The sequence below is a fragment of the Miscanthus floridulus genome, chromosome 4 (genome assembly GCF_019320115.1).
Source record: "Miscanthus floridulus cultivar M001 chromosome 4, ASM1932011v1, whole genome shotgun sequence".
Classification (NCBI taxonomy): Eukaryota; Viridiplantae; Streptophyta; class Magnoliopsida; order Poales; family Poaceae; genus Miscanthus; species Miscanthus floridulus.
Window position 1 is genome coordinate 90477836 of NC_089583.1, and position 17696 is coordinate 90495531.

The 17696-nt window shown below is 48.9% G+C and overlaps 1 protein-coding gene across 1 annotated transcript; it reads right to left on the reverse strand.

The window, feature by feature from the left end:
• Positions 1-16439: 16439 nt before the first annotated feature.
• On the reverse strand, positions 16440-17471 carry LOC136552077 (uncharacterized). The gene has a single exon (XM_066543622.1). The coding sequence runs from the start codon at positions 17381-17383 to the stop codon at positions 16763-16765; it is 621 nt and encodes a 206-aa protein (XP_066399719.1). The 5' UTR covers positions 17384-17471; the 3' UTR covers positions 16440-16762.
• Positions 17472-17696: the final 225 nt, after the last annotated feature.

The following is a 17696-nucleotide window of genomic DNA, read 5'->3' on the forward strand; positions in this document are numbered from 1 at the left end:
AAGAGAAATACACAAAAGATCTTCTCAAGAGATTCAAGATGGATGAATGTAAGCCAATCAAGACCCCAATGCCTACCAATGGACATCTCGACCTAGATGAGGGAGGTAACTCGGTTGATCAAACTCTCTACCGTTCTATGATTGGTAGCTTGTTATATTTAACCGCATCTAGGCCCGACATCATGTTTAGTGTGTGTATGTGTGCTAGGTTTCAAGCTAGTCCTAAGGAAACACATTTAATTACCATAAAAAGAATCCTTAGGTATCTTAAGCACACGCCAAGCATTGGCCTTTGGTATCCCAAAGGAGCTTTATTTGAATTAATTAGCTATTCCGATTCGGATTACGCTGAATGCAAAGTTGATAGAAAGAGCACATCCAGAGGGTGCCATTTGCTTGGTAGATCACTTGTGTCTTGGTCCTCCAAGAAACAAAATAGTGTGGCTTTGTCCACCGCCGAAGCGGAATACATTGCCGCGGGTGCTTGTTGTGCACAAATATTATACATGAAACAAACTTTACTAGACTATGGAGTAGTTCTAGAGAAAGTACCTCTTTTGTGCGACAATGAAAGTGCGGTAAAACTTGCAAATAATCCGGTTCAACACTCTCGCACCAAGCATATAGATATCAGCCATCACTTTCTAAGAGATCATGTAGCTAAAAATGATATATCACTAGAAGGTGTAAGATCCGAAGATCAATTAGCGGATATCTTCACTAAACCGCTAGATGAGGCTTCATTTTGTAGATTGCGGAATGAGCTCAATGTACTTGATTTTAGTAACTTCACTAAAAAATGAGCTTGTGTTGTCCCTTGCATTCATTGTAATATACAACACGTTTAATTTGTGGCAATGCATATAGGGCTTGTCTAACATGGTTAAGATAACCGCCGAAAAGCATGTGAAGAAGCTTAACCTTAGATCAAACTTGACAAGCAACTAGATTTACTTACAAGTATTACATATGCATGAATGTTGTTTTGTCGTTTTGTTCCATTTGCCCTCTTGTTGCCTATTTTCTTAAAAAGAATTATAGCATAAGGCAAAATATTTTGAAAAATATGAGGGTTTGAGAGAGGTCACTCACATCAGTCCCAATTGGTGTTTATTTGGATCTTATTCAAGTTGGGACTTGATTGGGAACTGGCAGCGCGAAGGAAGGTTGAAGGTTTGCTGGAAAAGGAGCACCGAACACTGCACCGGACGATGCTGTCCAGCGTCCGGTCAGTTCACAGGAGGTGAACTACTACTAAAGGAGTGACCGGATGCTGCGTCTATGCGTCCGGTCAGGAAGGGTTCAGCATCCGATCGATCAAGGAAGGACTAGCAGTACTGACCGGACCCTGCCTGCGTCCGGTCATGGACCACCGGATGCGTCCGGTCCCGATTCTAGAGGTTTTGGACCTCTCTGGAATCGACCGGACGCTGGGTGGTAGCGTCCGGTCGCTACCACCAGAGCGTCCGGTCAGTGGATCTCGCGTGTTTTTAGGACTCCTTTCTCCGATTCCTTTTCTGTCGCGTGTGGGGAACTATTTAACAGCAAGACCGTACCCCTGTTCGACCTCAACCCGCCGTGACCTAGCCCAAGCCGCCGCCGCAGCCTAGCCGTGCGCCACCTGCGCCAGTCACCTCGCGCCCGCGCCGCCATGCCCTCGTCTCACCACGCCACCGTGCTCGGCCCCCGCTCGTCAGCCGTGCTCCAGCCGAGCCCTCAGCCGAGCTACGAGCCCCGTCCTCATGCGCCACCACCGGCCTGTTGCAGCCATGCACCGCCGTCCCGCGTGCCACCGTGCCTGCTCAGCACCACGCCGTGCTCCCACCTCCTCGCGCCTCAGCTCGCCGCTCCACCGTCGCCAAGGCTGCCGGTCTTCACGCCAAAGTGCCCTAGCCTTACCATCCCCTTGATTGGTAAGGCAAGCTTTAATTTTCAATCTTGATCTATACATTGGTGACCTAGATCGATTTGTTGTCTCTGATTCTCCATTACATTCAGGACATTTACCCTAACCCTAGCCCGGTTTCGAGGATCCCCCACGTGACATCTTATCTATTCTCGGTTTGCGGATCGTCAGGTAGAAAGCCATACGATTCAAATTCGCATCTACATTGCTTTCTCTATTAGGGTTTCGCATCTATTAGACATATGGTATTTATTTGTATATCCATCTATTCTATCGTGCAGCGAGTCGGTTCCGTTGTGTTTCGTCTGGCAGTTGGCAGTCAACTCGGAGCCAAGCTCGCGAGTAAGGATCGAGGCCAAGCCTCGAAAGCGGTAGTTTGACAGTTGATCTTCATCAGCGACAGTTCACCATCTTGTCAGTTCAGATGGCTCGCACCAAGAATGTTGGTGGTGGCCCAGGTGATGATGATCGGAGGCCCCCACCTCGCCAGCCAGCCGGATCTAAAGGCAAGTCAACCAAGCAGGTAACATCCAAGAAGTGGAAGTACCCCGATGTAGAGACAGCGAGAGCAGCAGTTGTTGCGGAGGTCGCAGAGCGTGCCGAGAGAGGTGGTACCTACAGCGGAGTTGTCATTGTAGATCAGCTAGTTTCACCCGTAGTTAGAGCTGCGATCGAGGATGTTGAGCGTCGTCACGGTAGTCCAGCTGGGACTGCCACGCTTGCAGGACGACGGGTTGCCATTGAGGAGGGTCCGTCAGCACAGCAGCAGCCCCCACCAGTAGAGCCTCAGCCAGCCTAGGAGACTCAGGAGGGTCAGGAGACTGAGCCGGCACCTCAGCTACGCCGCTCGAGTCATACCAGTGCTGCAGTTCCACCGAGGCCAGTTACACAGCGCAGGGGTTCACGCCCTCCACCTAGACCATAGGGTCTGCCTCTAGTGGTTCACCTCGACTTGAGGGCCGCTACAGCCAGGCAGGTTCAGCAGCTGCGGTTTGTTGAGTTTGAGGTTTGGTTTCCTCCGAGGAGGGATGAGAGAGCAGCTGAGGGGTTCTACATGCCACTGCAGGAGGATTTCTACAATGCATATCTTAACAGTGGGGCAATGTTCAGATCACAGAGGGTCTGTCAGATAGAGTCCATTGTGGCAGCAGCCAGAGAGAGCATTCGGCAATACTTGTCATATTTGCTAGGACTGACAGATTTGATTGGACAGACGGGCATATATGTACCTTCTTGGGTCCGTCAGTTTTATGCCTCGCTCTACATCGATCCTCATCACAGATTCATTCACTTTGCTTTCAAAGGCAAAGACTACAGAGTGACTAGTGGTAGAGCCAGGGAGATACTGAGACTACAGGAGCAGCCTGTAAAGATGCATGAGGTTTGCTATAGACAGCAGGAGCCTCCCAAGCGTCCTCATGGAGGGCAGGTGCCCCCTACAGATTTAGTGTGGCATTGCTTCAAGGAGCCATTTGGAGAGGGGTCGAGCAGGAACCCCAGTGACTTGACTCCTACAGCGAGGATACTAGAGGCCATCATTAGGAGGACACTGCTTCCCAGGTTAGGATACAGGGAGGGCCTGACTCACTTACAGCTCTGGCTTCTCAATGCCATCATGCAGATAACAGTATTTGACATCTGGGACCTCCTTCTTTCAGAGATGGAGGATACTATAGCTAAGGGATTCAAGGGTCGCAGGCAGCTTCTCTATGCTCACTGGATCACGTTCCTCATCCGCAGAGTTGTGCTTGATAAGCCCCCTGGCATGATGGATGAGTATACAGGTGCCACTACAGAGTTCCCAGCCTACAACCTGTCATAGAGGATCAGACACACCACTCCTCAGGCACCCAGATAGCCTAGCCATCGTCCCGACGTGCCAGAGTCCGCAGCTCAGCAGGATGAGATCATCAAAGGGATTGCAGCCACTGAGGAGGAGGAGCTAGAGGCACAGCAAGAGTTGAGCGAGTATAGTGACAGCTCCGACGACGACTACCAGCCTATACCTCAGATGCCTCAATGCAGACATGATGCAGAGGCCGGTAGCTCCAGTTCTGCACCACCTGCTCCGCAGACAGACCCCGCTCTCATAGCTATTCTTGAGCGGATGCAGCAGGATCAGACACAACAGGCACAGGAGACAGCTACCAACTTCGTACAGTTTTAGGCTCGTCAGGATGAGTTTCAGCGGCAGCAGCAGCTCCTTCAGCACCAGCAGTTACTTATGCAGCAGCAGCTCATGGGATTCATGTAGTATATAGTGACAGCCATTGGGATCCCACTACCATAGACTTCGCCCTAGCTTGCACAGCCTCCTACCACTTCGACAACTCCAGCAATACAGCCCATCGGGCTCCAGAGTCAGGGACAGCCTCCAGCTCAGTTTACTTCACCTCCTGTACAGGTGTCCCAGTGGTTAGCCTTACCTGGTGTAGCCCCGTAGTTCACTCCTTATCACACGGGTTTCTCATCAGAGCAGTCTTCCTCGCTATTCGTGCCTGACACGTCAGTCTCCAGGAGTCTTGGAGCATCATTCAGCGAGTTGACCAGCATGCCTACTCCGCCTCACATGCATACTACCGGTCCGTCTGCAGCAGCTCCAGCTATCATGACTACTCAGAGGCTCCCCTTGTCTGTCGCCTCGTCAGATCCTACGACAGACATACTTGCAGCTTCACAGGCAGCACCAGCCCCAGCTCAGACCCAGACCGCTTTAGCGACACTTCCTGCTTCAGAGGGTCAGTCAGTTCAAAGCTTAGGGTCCGATGATGATGGCGCCCAGTTCCATCTTGCTCCACGTACTTCAGCGTCCGACTCGTCCGCTGTAGCCCCACCGACCGATCCTTAGGTTTTGGTGTTTGACGCCAAAGGGGGAGAGGGTTTGAGTATGTAGACTTAGGGGGAGCTAGTTATCTAGTATTAGCTTATTATATATATTTGGAGTTTTATTTGTGTGATACACTATTACTTATGCATTCGTGTGTTTACTTTCATGCATACTATTATATATATATGATAGTGCTATCTACGTGATTGTGATATTTGACATGTGTGATTTCTACTTTGCATTATCTATATGTCATATCACTTGTGTAATGCTCATTTGCCTTTTGCTTCCGCGTTTATACTTCGAAGCAAATGAGCTTTGTTATTTGTACTCATGCTTAATTCATATCCTTTGAGTACATTATGTTGGCTTGGGTCATATAAGCTTGACTAACTCTTTTGTTCTTATTGACAAAAGCTTATATGAACCAAGCCCGTCAAAAACCTCACTCCACAACATACTCGAGGTAGTATTGTCATCAATCACCAAAAAGGGGGAGATTGAAAGCATCTAGGCCCCTAGTTGGATTTCGGTGATTAATGTCAATACAAGATTACTATGACTAACGTATGTTTTGCAGAGGCAATTAAGTTAGGTCATGGTAATGGAGATCGATTAGGCAATCGAAGTTGTCATGCCCCTACGATTGAAATCGTTTCGGTTTTCAAAGGATGGACAACAAGGTTAAGGATAACTAGTTCTAAGTGTCGATTGGAGTTGGAGAGACACTTAGAGTAGTTTAGGACTTTGTTTTTCCTTTGGCCGTACTATGAAGGGGGTATGAACGGGTAGCTTGACCTAGTTGAGTCTAGTGAGTTAGGTGTGGTGCACACTTGTTTAAACTAGCTCTAGGTAGCTCCTATGAATGCCTAAGATCCTATAGAGCAAACTTCATTCACATATGTTTGAATGTTGGAAGTAAATGGAGGGTCAAACACTGACCGGACGCTGGCTCCGGTGCGACCGGACGCTGGCCGCAGGGTCCGGTCAGTTCATTTGACCGTGAAGAACAAGTCTGGAGTGACCGGACGCTGGAAGGTCGTATGACCGGACGCTGAGGGCTAGCGTCCGGTCGACTCCAGTAAGGGTCTAGACTTGGGAAAGAGTGACCGGACGCGTCCGGTCAGTGGTGACCGGACCCTGAGTATCTAGCGTCCGGTCATTTACAGTAAGCATCCAAGAGCGACCGGACGTGTCCGGTCGGTACTGACCAGACCCTGACAGCGTCCGGTCATCATTTGAAAACTGTTCGCGGGTTGAACTGACCGGAGCGTCTGGTCAAAACGATCGAAGCGTCCGGTCATCCTGCAGAAGCTCATAATGGTTCGTTTTTCAGGCTGCCTTATAAATAGAGGCTCCACTCGTGAGTGGAGTAACTTTTGCTCATTTCAACAGCTGAGAAACACATTTGTGAGTGCCAAGAAGAGCAAGGTCCTAGTGAGGTGTTTGTGATTTGAGAATCCAAGAGAGTAGCCTCACTAGCAAATCAAGAGTAGCAAAGTGTGCATCCATCTTCTCATTAGGCTTCGCGTGGTCAAGTGAGAGTTCGTGCTTGTTACTCTTGGTGATTGCCATCACCTAGACGGCTTGGTGGTGATTGGGAGGTTGGTGTTCACCCGGCAGAGCTTGTGGGTGACCCAACTCAAGTTGTGAGCGGCTTTAGGTGATTCACCGCGACGGAGTGTCGAAGAATCAACCCGTAGAGAGCACTTGATCCTTGCGCGAATCAAGGGGGAGCTATACCCTTGCGTGGGTGCTCCAACGAGGACTAGTGGGGAGTGGCGACTCTCCGATACCTTGGCAAAACATCGCCGCGTTCCTTTCTCTCTCTATTTACTTTGAGCACTTACTTTTAGCATTTACCTTGAGCAATTCAATACTTGTTTTACATCCATAGAATTGCTTGCTAGAGTAAATTTGGAACTTAGGTTGCAAGGTTGTTGTGCATTAGTTTGATATAAACACTTTTCTAGGCACAAGGAGTTAATTGGGCTATCCGTAGGATTTGATTATTGCAAGAGAATTTAGAATTAGCCCAATTCACCCCCCCTCTTGGGCATCTTGATCCTTTTAGGTAGGAGCCATTTTATTTTGGTGATCAAGACACTTAGTGAGTGTGATCACATTTAGGATCGATAGCCGTACTATTAAGAGGGGTGAAACTCGTATCAAAATGTGGTTATCAAAGTGCCACTAGATGCTCTAACTCAGTGCATATGCATTTATGATCTAGTGGAGTGTTGACACCCTTGAAAATGTTTGAGAAAATATGCTAACACATGTGCACAAGGTGATACACTTGGTGGTTGGCACATTTGAGCAAGGGTTAGAAACTTTACCGGTAGAGTGTCCGCCCGTAGAGTGCGAACAGTCCGATGATGCCACCGGCGCCCTATACAGAAAAAATGGAGGTCACTGAAAGTGACCAGACGCTAGTCTCGGAAGGATCAGCATGTCCGGTCAGTAAAAGCAGCGAAGACGCTGGCGTTGCTCTCTGACCGAACGCTGGGTCACTTAGTGACCAGACGCTGGAGGGCTGCGTCCAGTCCCGCTGACATGGCAGTGCACAAAGGAGACGCCGATTGACCGGACATTGGGTGACTCCGGTCGAGCATGACCGGACCATCCGGACGCGTCCGATCGTGATTTCTCGTTTATGGATGCTTACTAGAAATGACCGGACGCTGAGGTCCAGTGTCCGGTCACTTCACAGCAGCGCGTCCGGTCTTCACTTGACCGTTGGGATTGAGAGCTCAGTATTTAAAGAGAGGGGACACATGACGTGCATCATGCGATCGGACGCTGAGGTCCAGCGTCCGGTCAATCTGACCGGTGCGTCCGGTCGGCCCGTGTTCAGTGCAGTGAGGAGCCCAACGGCTCTATTCGTGGGGGCTTTCTATTTAAGCCCCATGGCTGACTCAAGCTCACTCTCTTGACCATTTGCATTGACATAGCAACCTTGTGAGCTTAAACAAAGCCCTCCCACTCATCTACATCATTGATTCATCATCTTTGTGAGATTGGGAGAGAATCCAAGTATATTGCTTGAGTGATTGCATCTAGAGGCACTTGGTGTTCGTGTTTTTGCTGTGGGATTCGCTTGTTGCTCTTGGTGGTTGCCACCACCTAGACGGCTTGGAGCAGTGGAGGAGGATTGACATGAGTTAGTGATTGTTTGTGGCCATCTCCGGTGATTGTGAGGGGATTTGTACCTTCCCTGGCGGAGTGCCAAAAGGTAACTCTAGTGAATTGCTCGTGTCATTGAGTTACCTCACTTGTGGGTAGGTTCTTGCGGTGTCCAATTGTGTGGACGATGTTCGTGCAACACCTCTTAGCCGCCGAACCATCAAGTGTTGGTCGACACAACGGGGACGTAGCGTATTAGCAAGCACGTGAACCTCGGGAGAAAATTGATTGTCTCTTGCCCTTTGGTGTTCTCCCGGTGATTGATAAAGTATTCATCTTGTGATTGGTTCATGTAACACCTCGGTGTTATGCCTACATTTAGTCACTGCAAATCATACATATCATGCATCATCAAGCCTCCTAATCATATATGCCTAATCATGTAAATAACAATTGAAACACTGCTTCGAAACATTTGAAACGTGTGTGAAACCTGAATGTTGCATACACCTGTTTAAGAGTTGTTTTGCCCTGATTTTGCTTGCTAGGTTAGTAAAACATGTTTGGCTACTATTATAAATCATCTAGCAATGTTTAGTTCAATTTTTGGAGCAAGGTTTGTATTCGAATTAATTCAAAATTTGGCTTCAAAAATAAATTCCCAAAAATTAGGGTTTTGAGTTAAACGTGGACTTTGATCTTACAATTCAAAATCTAGAAAGAATTTGGCTATGGTCCTAAAAGCAAAGTTGTAGAAAATTAAATTCTAATCAACTTTTATTTTGGTATATTTTCAAAAGATGTCATTTTCTTGCTCAAAATAATATTTGAAAGATGGCATGTAAAAATTCCTTGAAAATATATTTGGAAAAGGACTTTTTCTCCTTCACGGGCCGCCGCCTCGCTTCTGGCCCATGACCGAAGCCGGCCCAGCCAGCCTCTCGCGCGCGCCTCGCCTCGCTCGGCCCAACCCAGCGCCACGCCATGCCCGGCCTGCCTCCGCGCGCCTGCCCGCTGATGCGCCGCGCCGTGCGCCCGACTGCGACAGAGCTTGCCCACCGTGTGGCGGTCATGCGCCGTCGACGCCACCGCGTGTCGCAGCCGGCCTGCGCCCATGCCCACGCGCCCGCCTTCACCTGCCGAAGCCAGTGCGCTCGCTGGCTCATTCCCGCGCTACCTCTCCTCTCCGCCAGAGCCGAGCGCCCGTAGCTCTGCCTCTCGCCGCGCCACGCACCCGCCGGCAAAATCCGCCGCGGCTCCTCCACCTCGGCCAACAATCACGCGCCCGCAGCTCCGCCTCGCCCTCCTTCAAGTCACGCTTGTGTTTGCGCCACCTGCCAAGCTCAGGTAGAGCCGTCTCAGCCTCGCCACCGTCGGCCATGGCGCCACCGTGCTCGGTCGCCATGGAAGGCCCCTTCCTTCTCTTTTCCAACCCCGCCAAGCTACCCTACCGCATTCGCCATCTTCCTGCATCGCATGCGCCCGCTAGCTCGCCTTGTCTCGGCCGGAGATGGCCGCCGGCCTCGTGGCCGAGCCGCACCGCCGCGCCAGCGCAAGCGCCGGCATGGCCTCTGCTTCAGCCAGCCAGGCCGAATGGCCGTGGGCCGATGCCCTGCTGGGCCGTCTTCCCCCTCCCTTGCGTTCGGGCCGCGCAGGCCAAAAGCGGTCGTGGGCCAGCTAATTCCAGTGGACTGGCCCAGTAGCGATTGAAGGAATTGTTTTTAATTTATTCTTTATTATTTGAAAATAGAAATGGTTTACAAAATGTTTGGATACTCAAAGTTGCTCCAAATCTGTTGAAATAAATTTGTCTAGGTTCCTTATCATGAGATCTACTAGGAAAAATTATTGCATGTCCTTTTTGAGATACTTTTCCGTAGAATTTTATTTAATCATGTATATTGCTGATAATTTGAAAAATATGTAGAAAAATCTATAGGCTTCAGAAAAATATGATTTCCAAGTTTGTTAATCTTCTTATGTCATGTACTTCCTAGGAAAAATATGTTTCATGCATGTGTTGTGGGAAAATTTTGAGGTGTAGTTCAAGTACCTTTAATGACTGATTTTTGTTATTTTAGCTAGAGGGCAAACTTTGTATAAAACATGCATGTGATAATTTTTGTACAGTCATTGTATACTATGAAGAACCTAGGAAAAATACTAACTCTGTCGTTTGACACTTTTCGCAGTTCAAAGTATTTTTATGTTCATAATCCTGCCATAGCTTGTGATTTTTGTGTAGGCTAATCCACTCATTCAAATACCATGAAAATCTGATAATAGACTACTTAGGGTAGTAATGTGCTATGGTAATTTTCTAAGATTTTTCTAAGCAAGAAAAATAGAAGTTGCTATTCAAACCTATTATTAATTAGGGTTTAATTAAGCATTGCTTTATGTGTTTAAGAAATTAGCAAAGCTTTGGTGTATCTTTGAAGCATTTCATAAGATATGTTGACTTAACATATTAGTAGTAGAAAAGAATGCAGTAGATAACATGTGCTTGTAGTATATTTTCTTGGATGATGTTGACTACCTTACATTTAAACATATCCCTTGTATTCATCTCATCCGATGCACCGATTGCATAAGCACTTACGCACATTGCATCATATAGGATCGCAAACCGAGAACCCAGTCGTCATACCTGAGGAGCCCGAGGAGCAGTTCGAGGTGTAGCCACAGGAAGTGCCAGAAGCCGACGAGGAGGACGTTGAGGAACTTCCGGAGTGCCCAGATCACCGTCTGAGCTCCTTCGAGAGAGGCAAGCCCCGGAGCATTTTTCTCTCGGTTTGCAATGATTTAATTAAATACTTTACTTTAATTGATGCATTATGTTCAGGAGTTGTTTGCAACCGTTGCTGCATTATACCTTGTCTACCTTTGTTATACTATATCCTTGTTACCCGAGTATCCGCAGTCGAGTCAATGCTTAGCTGGCTTAGACCGATAGAAGTCGGGTGATTCTCTGTCACCTGCGAGCTATAGGGGTTACCTGGATCTGCTTGGATGACTATGAAGTCATGGTATAACTAAGTGTTAAATGAAGTTGAGACCGGACGGAGACTTGCAGAGTTTTGGACTGTAGTGTTTCTGTCTGTGTCGATTAAGGACCGACCGTTGTTGGGCCTCGAGTCATGTTGAACGCATGCCTTACATTTAGCTGGCCAGATAAAGTACCTTCCGACCGCGAAGCTAGGAGATTTTTCGGGCCGAATAGATTGCCCGCAACGCACTGTGTCGAAGCAGGTATGGTAGGACACGAGGGCGAGATGATAAGACCAAAGTGCAATCGGTCGGCCCCTGGGTACATGTGGTTCCTGGCAAACTCGAGATACCTGGAAAGTTGACTCGGTGATCAATATCTCACTTTAGCGGGTGAGTGAGGTTTGTGTAAGGAATAAATCACCAGCTGGTTAAGAATCGATTCGAATCGCCATCGCTCCTGGATAGTGAGCACTTGACTTGAGTTACTTCATCGTAGTAAATGTTTATGGAACACTTGGACAGTTATAATGAAGATGACAGTATGGAAGTTGTTTAATGATCATTGGTTATCATTATCTGCTTAATCACATGTTTACTCTAGTATAGGTGCAAATCTAGTCGACAGGTTAATAATAATTAACTTGACAATAATGCTTTTAGAAAGGTTCTTGAAAAGCTAAAAATGCTTCTTTTTACAAATAAGTCAGCTACCCTACTATAAAGCCCCTCATAATCCTTGGTGTCACTTATTATCGGTTATGTCGGGTAAGTCTAGCTGAGTACCTTCTCGTACTTAGGGTTTTATTCCCACTTGTTGCAGATGGGCAGATGTATTACGGCTATTGTATCAACTGCCTGTATCCTGCGATGGGTGATGCTTAGGACCATGGGCATGGTCATTCCTTACGTCTCGTCTGATGCTTTTGTATGGAGATGATCATTCGCTGGCACTATATTTGAACTCCGCGTGAGAGTGTGTGTGGTTTGAACAAATGACTTCCGCTACTTTTATTCAAACTTGTTTTGTAATAACTATGTTTTAACTCTGATGTATCTGAGATGCAAACTTTTATGTAATATGTGATGGTGGCCGCTAAACTTGTTACGATCTTGGCTGGAATGGAAGTTGGTTTGAAATCCTTCGTGATTTCACGGACTACCGGGTTATACGGGCTTAAGTTAGCTAAATCGTCTGCTCTGGCGGATGATTTTCTTACTTAATTTCGTATAATTGGTCGGTTCTGTTACAGTTCACTCCTCTACGTGACGGTATAATCACATCACCTACTCATTTATATTCCCGCAAACTAGCTATATCAAGCTCTTTAGTGTAGCTAGAATTGAGAGCTTGCTTTGTGAATTAAGTTCATCTAGTGGAGCTCTTTAGTGTAGCAATTGTGAAAGCTCTTAGTGAGTAGTGACCTAGTAGATTGTGTGACTAGCGATCATAACAACTAGAATTATTGGATATGTGGCTTGCAATCCTTGTAGAGCTAGAGCAAGTTTACATTTTTGCTATTTGTTATACTAATCAAATTGCTCTAGTTGATTTGTAGATTTTAAATAAGCTATTCACCCCCTCTAGTCATATTAAGACCTTTCAACCTGTAAGAGCAACTCGAGCAGTGGCCCTCAAAACAGGGCCCCTACATTTTATTTAGGTGCTCCTCCTACTTTTGGGGACCCTGTTTTTTAGACTGTACTCCAGCAGTGGCCCTTAAAATGGAGCCCCCAAATTCATTTTAACTACCAATGACATGTGGGACCTGGTTGCCATAGACTAACTCGGCCAAAACAACTAGATCCGAGGGGAGCGCAGCGGGCAACGGGGAAGTGGCATGCGAGTTGTGCGTCGTCGCAATTCGGTCGTGGGGAAGTAGAGGCCGCTCGCCGCGCTGCAACCCAGAGTGGAGGCCCAGCGTCCTCGCGACCAGCTCCGGTGCGGGGAAGTGGAGGCCGGTGAGAAGGGGAGGGAGAAGGGCAGCCGCGCCAGTGAGAAGGGGAGGGGGGCGCTCGTCGGAGCAGGGGAGGAGCCGTCGCTCGGCTGTCGGGTGAGGGAGACCGCGCGTTCCGTACGGGCACGGGGAGAAAGACAGGATAGGGGCCGGGATGTTGGGTCAACCGGAATGAGGTTTGGAGGGAGGATTTTAGTGCCCCCAACAAATTTGGGTCTGTAGTAGTGGGGTCAGCTGGAGTTGGATTTTTGACATGAGCCCTCATATTTAGCTATGAGGGCTTAAGTAGGGGTCCTGCTGAAGTTGGTCTAAGGCCGCTTTTCTTGGATGGGTCGTATCAAATTCAGTCCATATATGTATCATATACATATACTCGTATCCAAGCCGTAGCCGATACGCGATACAGTCCCCACCTCTTGAGTATTCGCGCAAGCAGAAAGCCTCAAGCCTTCTTTCTTGTTTGCCGCAGGACAGAGATCTTTTTTTAATTTACAATTACGCCGACCAGATCTTGGCGCCAACTGCCAAGTGGAGCTCCAAGATGTGCACACAGCGTCATCCAAATGGAAGGGTCACAGTGCCTAGGGAAAAGCCAAGGGAAACATTTCCGATTCTCCCTGCATATGGGACTGTCTAGTCGCCATCTTTCTGAGATGCGTTTGGACCGTAGTCCAAATACACGGATAGCCAGCCAGGAGAAACATTTCCAGTTCTCACTGAATATAGACTCATCCATTAGAATGGTAGTATCGTTGATGAAATATTCCAAGCCTGTACTTCATGAGTCGTGAGCATTGTCCTAAATGGAAGAGCTTTCCTAAGTATCGCACACGGCACATCGGCAGTTATCAGTCTTCTGTGTGTAACTGCGTGGTGACAACAACTGCGAAGCCGGCGGGACCATCCAGCTGAGCTCCTCGTCGTGCCGGGGCGGGCATCGCAATCTGTTTTGGTGAAGTACGACAGCGTAGCTTCTGGAAGTCGTTTAGTGCACTCATCAGAAAAGGATTTGCACTGGCTCAAGCCTCAGCTTAGTGTAAACACTGCAGTATGGATCCGTAGAGCTAATAGTTAGTTACTAATAATTCTCTCCTTACCTAACCAGACATAGCTAATAGTTTAGCTAATTGTTAGCTAAATAGCCAACTAATAAATATTTTATTAGTTGAACTAAACTAGCTAATAGCAGGCAATATCAACTATGAACCATTTGCTAGATAACTAATAACAGCTAATATTAGTTATGAACCATTTGCTAGCTAATTATTAGCCGCTAATGGTCCAAACAAGGTTTAATATCACGGGACAATGCAAGTATATATATACTATCTTAGTGGATTCGGGTTCTTGGAACCCAACAGTTCTCCTTGGTAAAAACACCGGTGGAAGAGCCATGGCTGATAAGCCATGACTGAAAGTACCGTTGGTTGATTTGTTGTGAGAGAAAAATATTATTCGTTGGTTGAAAAAGTACGATTTATAAGCTAAGCAAACAGGGCGACCGTGGGGTGGCGGCGTGGATAGGATCGAACTGTATCGGGCGTCGCTTTTCTTTCGTGCAGACAGAGGCGATCTCCATCTGAATCCTGAACGCTGTGAGTGATGGACCATGGGGCCTCCGGTCCGGAGTCCATGCAGATGGACAGTGCAGCTCAACCACCGATCTAGCTATATAGGCGCTGTGGTTTCCCGGACCTAAGATCGTGCGTGTGCGCTATATATATACAGCCTTTGTTTGGCTGGGCTTGTTTGTTGCTGAATCGTGAAGAAGTACTGCTGGCTGATTTGATGTGAAAGAAAGATACTATTCCGGCTAAAAATTTACGATCGTTTACAAGGCAATAAGCCCAGTCGATCAGGCTGATATACTGCCAGTGTCAGTGTATTCTTCAGAACAACTTATTACATTGCCATTTGATGCAATCAGAGTAACCCAGTTTAGGCCATGGACAGATGTGGATTGGAGCCATTGTAATCTGATACCCATGTCATGTATGGGAATGGGATACTAAGAGCAACTCCAAGAGAGTAGCCATTTGTATCGTGAAATATTATTTTAGGCATTTTTAGAAGAATCACGGCTCCAACAGCTATTCTATCGTGTTTTCCAAAATAACAAGTCATTCATTCCGCACTTCTCGCTGGGTAAAAAATAGCATGCCATGAAGGCTCGCCATCTGTGCATTGTGGTGTGCAAGCAAGTGGCTAGAAGTATAGGAAATGGGAAAACGAACCAATCTTAGCTTGACACGTCAGCTTTAAAAAATAGATTTTTGAGAAATTGAGAAAGGTTGTTGCATTACTCTACTCTTTTGAAGGATGTTCTATTTTAAAGAAGGGCTAAATCATGAATTTTAGACTCTTATTTTAAAAGATCTCTTGGAGTTGCTCTGACAGCGGCAGAATCGTTCTGCATGCAGGCGGCAGGCCCTTAAATAATGACACTTCCCGCGTAAAGTACAATTATGAATTATTCTCTCCCAGCCAATAATACGCGCAAATGGGCACACCGCAACGGCCGGCGCTACAGTCCACGGACAGGCCCTGTAATCTTGCGAGCCCGAGCTACACGGCAATTCCTCCCAGCGATGCGCGCATGTCCGCTCTGGCCTCTCACCTCTGTAGCTACTGGTGGCTCGTCGCTGCTGCAGCAGAGCAGGCCGTCGCAATCATGCGCGCTGTCGCCGTTCCCAAAGACAAACGGCGCCGGGATAAGCCTGTCTGTCCGGCTCCGGCCGGGGTCGCCGCATCGATCGGGCCTGAGAGAAGAACAACTGTATCTCGCCGACGTCCGATCCCGCCTCGCCATGTGTCCCTCGGCTCGGCGCGCGGGATGATTGCAGCCATGGTCACTCTTGAGTTCTGGGCTGGCGGACCATTGGATAGGGCGGTGAGCCGGTGAGGACTGAGGAGTGGGTGGCATCATGGTAAAGGTGACTTTACCTAGCTTACGCAACAAGATCCAAATCGAGGCTACACGGACGGTGATCTGCGCGTCGTGCCACGTATAAAATGACCGAAGATGGCGCCGCCGTGCCGGCGCCTGAATGGCCCGATCCTTCCTAGTCCTAGTCCTAGTCCGTCCTAGTCCTAGATCTAAACTCGGAAGGCATCATGATCCGCACTGTTCGTCTGTGAGCTAGGGCTCGCTCGGCCCAACACTACGGCTGCTTGACAAAGGCGCTGTAATCCTTTTTTTGATCTTGTTTTTTTAGTTAGAATAGTATTTTTTCTCATAATAAATCAGTCGAAACAGTATTTCAGCTTATTTTTTCAGCGAAGCGAACGGGACCGCCGAGTCAACATCGGCCTAACGTGTTCAGGTGGGCGGGCAGGCAGATGCAGATGCAGATGGCCTGCAATTCAACAGTTCGACTCGTCGTCGCTTACCTTTCTCCGCTCGTGACATCACAGACTGCAGTTTGAGACTGAACGTGCCGATGCGTTGAACGGAGGAGGGAACGCGATGGAGCTTCGATTCGATGGATCATTCCACTCCATGCACTGGCTGGCTGGCGGCGTACGAGACTCAGATGGTAAGCGCGTACTGTGGCGTGGTAGCGTCACGCAATCTCCGGGCAGTGACGCCAGGATATTCTGCTGGGTTTGGACATCTTTCGTTTGGACCAAGAGATCTTTACTGCAATAGCACGGCGTCCTGGGGATTGCAGGATTCAATTCGATCCATGGACATGAATCTTGAATGCTCACCTGTGCCGTGCATCCATCTTGGCATGGATGATGATGATGGTACGAGTAGTACATGTGTTGTGTTGAATATGGTTCTGAGGCGAAGCAAAAAAAAATGGAGCAAGAAGAGAAACAAAAACAGAGATCTTATCTACACACCGAATGCTTTACCTAATCGATCGTCGATCCATCACCAATCAACGCGAAAACGATGGAAAAGATTGGTTCGTGCACAGAATGCAATGCAGTAGCCAGTAGGCCGGGGTGTCAGAAGAGGTTGAGGACCTCGCGGATGGTGGCGTTGCAGAGCGGGCAGCGGCCGCGGCCGGCGCGGAGCTCGCGCGCGCAGGCGCGGCAGAAGGTGTGGCCGCAGGGGATGAAGGCCGCGCCCTTGCCCCGCGCGACGCACACGCAGCACCGCCCGCCCACGCTGCCGCCCTTCTCCTCCTCCTCCTCCACGGGGGCCGCTTCCTCCGCGCCGCCCGCGCGCTTCCACGTCCACTGCTGCTGCTGCTCCGTCCGCTCCAGCAGCGCCATCAGGGACACTCTCTGGCTCTCCGCCCGCGCCGCGGACCCCGGCGGCGCGGTTGCCGTGCCGCCCGCGCCTCCAGGCGCGGGGGCGGGGCGAACGCCGCGGCGGCCGGAGGCGACGGAAGGAGGGCGGTGGCCCTCGTCCGCGTCCCGGATGGCGTCGAGCAGCGTGCGGCGCCTCGCCGCCGCGGCGGGGCGGCCTTCTCCTCCTTCGCCGTTGTCGACGTCGTCGTCCCGGAGCTTGAGAAGGTCGCGGAGGTTGGACGACGCGGCGAGCTGCTCGGCCAGCGTGACGCCGCGCCGCGGCGTCGGCGGCCGTGGCCGTGGCCGTGACCCCGGCGCCGCCCGGACCTCCATCCCTCGCGCTCGCGCCACCAACTCGGGACTGGAGGAGCCCGCTGACGCCGCCTGTTGGCACTGCCACCCGCACCCGCTACCCAGTTTATACCGCGTGCCAGTCTGGCACCCGTTCTTGTTTTGGGAACCAACCGGCTTCCTCTTGGGTACTGTTTAGTTCAAAAAAAAAATTCGAGATTCCTCGTCACATCGAATCTTTGGGCATATGCATGAAACATTAAATATAAATAAAAAATAAAACTAATTACACAGTTTAGACGAAATTTACGAGACGAACCTTTTAAACATAATTAAGCTATGATTAGACATTAAT

Coding starts and splice junctions, on each gene's coding strand:
- LOC136552077 (XM_066543622.1), bottom strand. CDS start 17,383: ATGGAGGTCCGGGCGGCGCCGGGGTCACGGCCACGGCCACGGCCGCCG.